This window comes from Ailuropoda melanoleuca, chromosome 13 (genome assembly GCF_002007445.2).
Source record: "Ailuropoda melanoleuca isolate Jingjing chromosome 13, ASM200744v2, whole genome shotgun sequence".
Lineage (NCBI taxonomy): Eukaryota > Metazoa > Chordata > Mammalia > Carnivora > Ursidae > Ailuropoda > Ailuropoda melanoleuca.
The window spans coordinates 20448054-20454403 of record NC_048230.1 but is presented as its reverse complement, the minus strand read 5'-3'; the positions used below and the strand labels follow the sequence as shown (position 1 = coordinate 20454403).

At 49.5% G+C, this 6350-nt stretch overlaps 1 protein-coding gene across 1 annotated transcript; it reads right to left on the bottom strand.

Annotated features, from left to right (window-relative positions):
• Positions 1–477: 477 nt before the first annotated feature.
• On the bottom strand, positions 478–5827 carry ANKRD40CL (ANKRD40 C-terminal like). The gene is made up of 3 exons (XM_034640438.1): positions 5788–5827; positions 1990–2150; positions 478–621 (listed from the first exon to the last, which is right to left on the bottom strand). Exons 1-3 carry the CDS (start codon positions 5825–5827, stop codon positions 478–480), a joined length of 345 nt encoding a protein of 114 aa, XP_034496329.1.
• Between the last annotated feature and the right edge of the window lie 523 nt (positions 5828–6350).

Sequence of the window (6350 nt, the reverse complement as noted above, 5' to 3'; positions counted from 1 at the left end):
CAAGGGGGTCTTGGCTTTCCCAGTACTCTCTGCTTACCCTGCCCTTTCTGGAGTTGATATGAACAGACCTCGGCTACTTGTCCTGACTGAACCTTAGTACTTACCCATGGCTGATCAGGATTAGGGCACAGTGCCACTAAATAAACTTGCCATGATGAGTATCATCCTGCACAAATTTTTTAAAAAGATTTTATTTACTTGAGAGAGCCCGAGCAGTGGGTAGGGGCAGAGGGAGAGGGACAAGCAGACTCCCTGCTGAGCAGGGAGCCTGACGTGGGGCTCGATCCTGGGACCCTGAGATCATGACCTGAACCACCCAGGCGCCCTGCACAATATTTTAAAATAGCTCTATTTGTCAAAGCACTTTTTGAAATTTCTCCCTGCCCAGAGAAGTTTGAGACGGAACAGTTTTCCAAAGTACACACATGAAGTGAGCAAACCGGTTACGTGATTCCGGGGTTTCATTTCTGGGCTTTTCTAATAGGTCGGTTTTGCAGCATTGCTGTTGTAGCAGGGCTTCTCTGTCAGGGATGGTGTGTATTCTACCAATTCAGAGCTCCCGTGTTTCATTAGGATGAGTTCTATCTCCTGGAAGTCCCGTAGTCTTCGAATGTCTTTGTCCTTAATATGTAAAAGAAATTATACAGTGGTTTATAGATAGCATGTGAAATTATTAAGATTAAAAAGTCCCAATGGCCAGCATCTTGGGTTCTTGTCTAAACTCGGTATTTTTTTTTTAAATTTATTTATTTGACACAGAGAGACAGCCAGCGAGAGAGGGAACACAAGCAGGGGAAGTGGGAGAGGAAGAAGCAGGATCCCAACGGAGGAGCCTGATGGGGCTGGATCCAAGAACGCCGGGATCACGCCCTGAGCCAAAGGCAGACGCTTAACGACTGAGCCACCCAGGCGCCCCAAAACTCAGGATATTTCTGTATTGGTTTCTCTGTCATGGTAAACTAAGGTAGCAATTGAGAAGTTTGTTTCTTTCATTCATTCATTTTTTTGGGGGGGTAGTTCTCTGTTGCAGGTTCCTAAGGGGACTGACTATAGTCCCAAACTGATGCAGTGGAAGAAAAGGACTTTTTTTTTTTAAGTAATAATTATAGCTCTCATTTATTAAGAAGTTAGCATGCACCAGTAATTGTATATACACTATTTCAAATCCAGAAAAGGGCATTTAAAAAAAAAATCTAGAAAATACGATCACCGTGCCATTCCTTTACAAAGACTATATACTACTAGCCATGACACCAAGGAGAATTGTTAAAGGCATTTTGAAAGCTTTTAAAGAAATAATGCCCAAAGAAATGAGAGTTTTCTTCTGAAATTAGAGAACTATATTTTGAATCTGGAAAATCTATAAAAATGCAACACAGTTTTGTTTTACCAGATTACGAAGGCTGAACTGTTGTGAGCAAATAAAGGTGGGGTAATCTGTTCCTTCCCGGAGACCAGCCTGCTTTGCAGCCAGGTCAGGTTTGCAGAGATGGAAGGGGCCAAATGCATTGAATTGAGCCTTCCACTTGGGCATTAGTTGTAATTCAGACCATTTTAAAGGGTTTATGAATTTAGGTGTGCAAATTGGTAAAAGCACCAGATTGAAAATTACCTAGCTACCATAGCTGCCCTGCAGCCCAAATTTCCCAGTGTCTTAAATTTGTTTTCGCATTAGAAATGCAAAAGCTAAGTGATGAGCTTCACAGAACATTAATTTTGCCCACTTAGAACCCCGAAAACGTCTGCATTTAGACACTTGCAAGCCCTACCTTTCTTTTTTCTTTTTTTTTTTTTTTTCTAAAGATTTTTATTTATGTGACAGAGAGACAGCCAGCGAGAGAGGGTACACAGCTGGGGAGTGGGAGAGGAAGAAGCAAGGCTCCCAGCGCAGGAGCCTGATGTGGGACTCGATCCTGGAACGCCGGGATCACGCCCTGAGCCGAAGGCAAACGCTTAACGACTGCGCTACCCAGGCGCCCCAAGCCCTACCTTTCTGAGCAGTGTGTTTGGTAGCTTTCTGATTGTCTTCACTTGCTCTGGTTCAATCCCCAGTTCCGAGCAACTGACTTCTAGTAGATTCTGGTAATTGAGCTCTCCTCTGTTCAGTTCAACTTCAATGAAGTCATTTTCTCTGGGACTCTGGATTCTGACTTTAAGCACCAGCTCGAGAGCCCCTGCAAATTCATTCGTAAAAGAAAGAAAACACCTGATATAAAGCCTTTCAGTTGACATCATCCATTCTTACAGCACAGGGTGTCCCAAGAACTGTGTAAGAGGTGGTGTCTAGGAACTTCAGATTATCTGAGGCTTTTCTTGGGGTGCTGGGCAAGCTCTGGGGTGTATGCCCCATTATACTCACCAAAGAGCTTGCAGTTTGAAGCTGGACAGGGATTGAAAAAATTAATAATATTTAAATGTATCACCCTCGAGCCGTACATGGTAGGTGTTTAAACTTGTTTATTTGAAAAGCTTCAAGGAACTGTTGAGCCCTGGGGCCCTGTATCCTTGAGAAGCTGTGGTGTAGACGTGCAGACGATTCCCTGTGATTCCTACTGCACCCCTCCCCAGGACTTCAAGGTGACAGGCCCTGAGAAGCAGGAGAATTGTACCATCTTTTGTGGGGGGACAGAGATGTCGAGGGAGTCTTCACACTCGCTGTCCTGAGAAGGAGGAGTGTTGACTGAAGGTAAAAGAACCCGAACGGCGTGTTTGGCTTTGCCACGCGGCCTCGGGGCTGCATCCTCACCTGCACAGGTGTCCTCAGGTTGGGCATGCCCTGGGTCCGTTGGCATCTGTGGATTGGGGCCTCGCTTACGTTCACCTGGGAAGGAATTAGAACAAGAAAGCGTTGGGGCGCCTGGGTGGCTCAGTCGGTTAGGCAGCTACTTCAGTGCAGGTCATGAGCCCGAGGTCCTGGGATCCAGCCCCATGCCAGGCTCCCTGCTCAGTGGGGAGTCTGCTTCTCCTCTGCCTCTGCCCCTTCCCACCACTCGTGCTCTCTCTCCCCCTCATAAATCAAATCTTAAAAGGCGTTGAGGAACGGCAGCACCTCAGCATGTGGCTCTCTGCCCAATCTGCCAGTTAAACAGGGACAACGGTGCCCCCTCTCCACTTCCTGCTCCCCAGTTCCACCTCCTCCTCGAGGGAAAAGCCAAGTCACGAAAAGGGCAGTAATTATGTTCCGACTTGAAGAGTCATTTTCCTTCATCAAGGCCCAAATCGTGAAAAGGAGCTGAGACACTATTTTTAAGTGGTATGTAATCTGGGGAAGAAATATTTATAATCTGTGTGCTTAACTCAAGTTTCTACTTAAATATTTTGGGCACTGAGTGCTTCGTGTCTCCAATTCTCGAGCAGAGTCCCTTTATAAGGCATTTTCTCAACCAGAGGGAAAGGAGAGGACAGTGAGCATTAAAGTGCTTTCCAGGGGCCAGGCCTCAGGATCCACCCTGCTCCCTGAGAGCCTGTGCTAAGCCCTGGGGTCAGGATTCAAGCTGCCACCCCAAAACCTAGAGCTGTCTCTGTCCTAGAGCTGGCAAACTAGAGGAGAGAGAGATCCTGACCCAGTGCCTCAAGTAAATGTGAAGTTACAGGCGTGGGGCTGGCGAGGGCCAGAGACACAACAGCATGAAAGCAGGGGAAGGGGTCAAGGAAGGGCCCTCAGGGTTGGGCGTTGAGCTGACGTGGAAGATGAGTAGGCTTAACCAGATCTAGAGGGAAAAAGAGGAAGATGAGCGCCCCAGGGCTAGAAACAGCAAAAGGAACCGTGTGTGGATGGAGCGGAGCTTTTGAGGAAAGAAGGCATCTAACATGGCTGCTGGGCAGAGAGCGTGGCGAGATGGTGTGAGGTGGGCCTGGCAGCCGCCGGACTGTGGGCTTCCAGGCCGTCCAGTTCGGTGGCCGCTCGTCGTGTGAAGCGAGATACACTCATTTCATAAAAATACATAAAGTACAATTTCAAAGACAGGAAAAAAATGTAACATTTACTTTTTAATATCTGTTTTATGTTGAAATGATAATTTTGATATATTGAGTGAAGTAAATACATTAAAATTATTTTCACCTGTCTTTTTAAAAATGTGGCTACAAGGAAATTTTTAAATATGTGGTTTACATCATGTTTTTATTGGAAAGCACTGGCCCAGGTGAAAGGTTTTGGGTTTTATTCTAGAACAACACCAAGTCAGTAGACAGTTCTCAGCCCAACGCTGTCATAATCAGATTTGAATTTGGGAAAGAAAAAATAAAAACAAACCTCAAAAAAAAAAAACCTCAAAAAAAATCCTATGGGGTGTTGACATTCCCATTTTCAGATAAGAAAATTTTCAGATAAGAAAAAGATAAGAAAGGTGAAGTAACTTGCTTGAGCTTGCCCCGTGAGTACATGGCAGGAACGGGATGTGACCAGGGCTAGCTACATCAGTGGAGCCCAGAGCAAAAGGAAGGTGTGCAAGACGGCTTCCCCAAAGCCGCACCCCTAACCCACGGCAGATGGGTGACCCCCCGGGAATCAACCTCCCACCTGCACCCATCTGTACCTGGTTGGGGGTGGGGGAGAGCTCCCTGCCTCTTCCCTGCCTGTCGCCCTCAGAACATGCCCCCCTTGTCCGCCTTAACTCCAACTCCAGGGGCCGAAGGGGACAGCAGAACTCTGGTGGGGAAGGGGCGGTGGGCTGGGAGTGGGGCCGCGCATACACGTGGGTCAAGTCTCCCAGCTCCCAACGCCCCAGCACGTGCCCCACCGTCCCGGCTGACTTCACTCACAAAACAGACTCCAAGATAAAATTATTTAAAATGGGGCACCTGGGTGGCTCAGTCAGTTAAGCGTCTGCCCTGGGCTCAGATCATGATCCCAGGGGTCCTGGGATTGAGCCCCGCCTTGGGCTCCCTGCTCAGCAGGGAGTCAGCTCCTCCCTCTCCTAACTCTCCCCCTGCTTGCGCGCGCGTGTGCTTTCTCTCAAATAAATAAAATCTTTTTAAAAAATCGTTTAAAATGTCAAGCCAGCGACCACAGAGCATTTAATCCCAAGTGTGGGACCTTTTCTGAATGTGGGACTCTGCACAGCTGCTGCGATCACAGGCCCAAGAAGCCAGCCTTGCTTCTGGCTCAAAAACTACTCTCTCCACACTGCCCAGTCCCTCCCCAACCCCTCGCAAGGCAGCGGAATCTGCAGGCTCCTCCTTGCCCTGAGCTCTGGGCCACTGAGCGAGCCCCTCTCCCGGGAAGCCCTGCAGAGTCTTGGGTACCCAACCTGAGATGATGCCTTTCCCACCCCTCTCCCACTCACCCCATGCAGACAGCGCAAGGAACCTCCCCCAGCCCCGCCTGCCACAGGTAATAGCATTTTCTTCTCTGATGAACCTGTCAGATGAAGATGCCCCGCGTGTGCACCGGGTCTCGCAGAGGTCAGAAAGCACGCCCTCTGAAGCCAGGCAGACTTGGGTTTGAAGTTTCCCTCGGCCACAGTAGCAGTGACTCGTTAGACAAGTTACCTAACCTCTCTGATCTGGAGAATGGGGTTAATAATCTCTACCTCGCAAGTTCGTAAGAAGCAAAGAAGTGCGCGCCGGTAATCGGTAATCGCGGGCCGCTACTGTTCATCCTCACGGCTGCGGATACTTGCTTCCCCTAAAGGATGCTCAGTCTGCTCACTCTGCTCCCGACTCCACCGGCGGCAGAGCTGGGAAGGGCCACTGCCCTACCGGCTGCAGCATCCCCCCCTGCACCTTCCTTAGCCCCTCCTAAATGCTTGAGGACCATGTGGGAAACAGGGCTTCCAGACTCACCTGCCGGCTTCTCCCTCCTGTCCTGTTGGGGTTCAGCCATGGGTCATCTCTGTTGTCCGTCAGATCAGTAGCCCTCTTGCATGGAGGCACAAGCTTCCAGCTACACAGGAGCCCCTCTGAAAGCTCAGTGCCTCTGTGTGCAGTGAGCCAGTGACATGGGGTGGGGGGGGCTATTTTATAGATGGACAAAGTAAGACTCCTGGGGGTGCCGCAGGGTGTGCAGGGCACGATGCAAAGGAAGTTCAAGGCTCCCCCCTCCCTTCTCAGGCTGTGTCCAGCAGGTGACACCAGTGGGAAACGTGCCCCCAGGGGGCTCAGCCCCTGGCACCCAGCTGGACCCAGGCAGGGTTTGCCCTCCTTGGAAAAGGTTAGCAGCTCCTGCATCAAGGATAGGAAGAGCCAAACACTTAGTTTCTTGGATCGAACAGGCGCTCTGTCCTCCCCAGTTCTCTCTCCCTTTTCTCCCAACCCTTTCCTCAGCAGCTGTGAGGGCCAAAAAAGCAGGAAGACCCCAGCCCATACCTGGGAGACTCTGCCTCGGCCATGATCCCAGATCCCTTGAT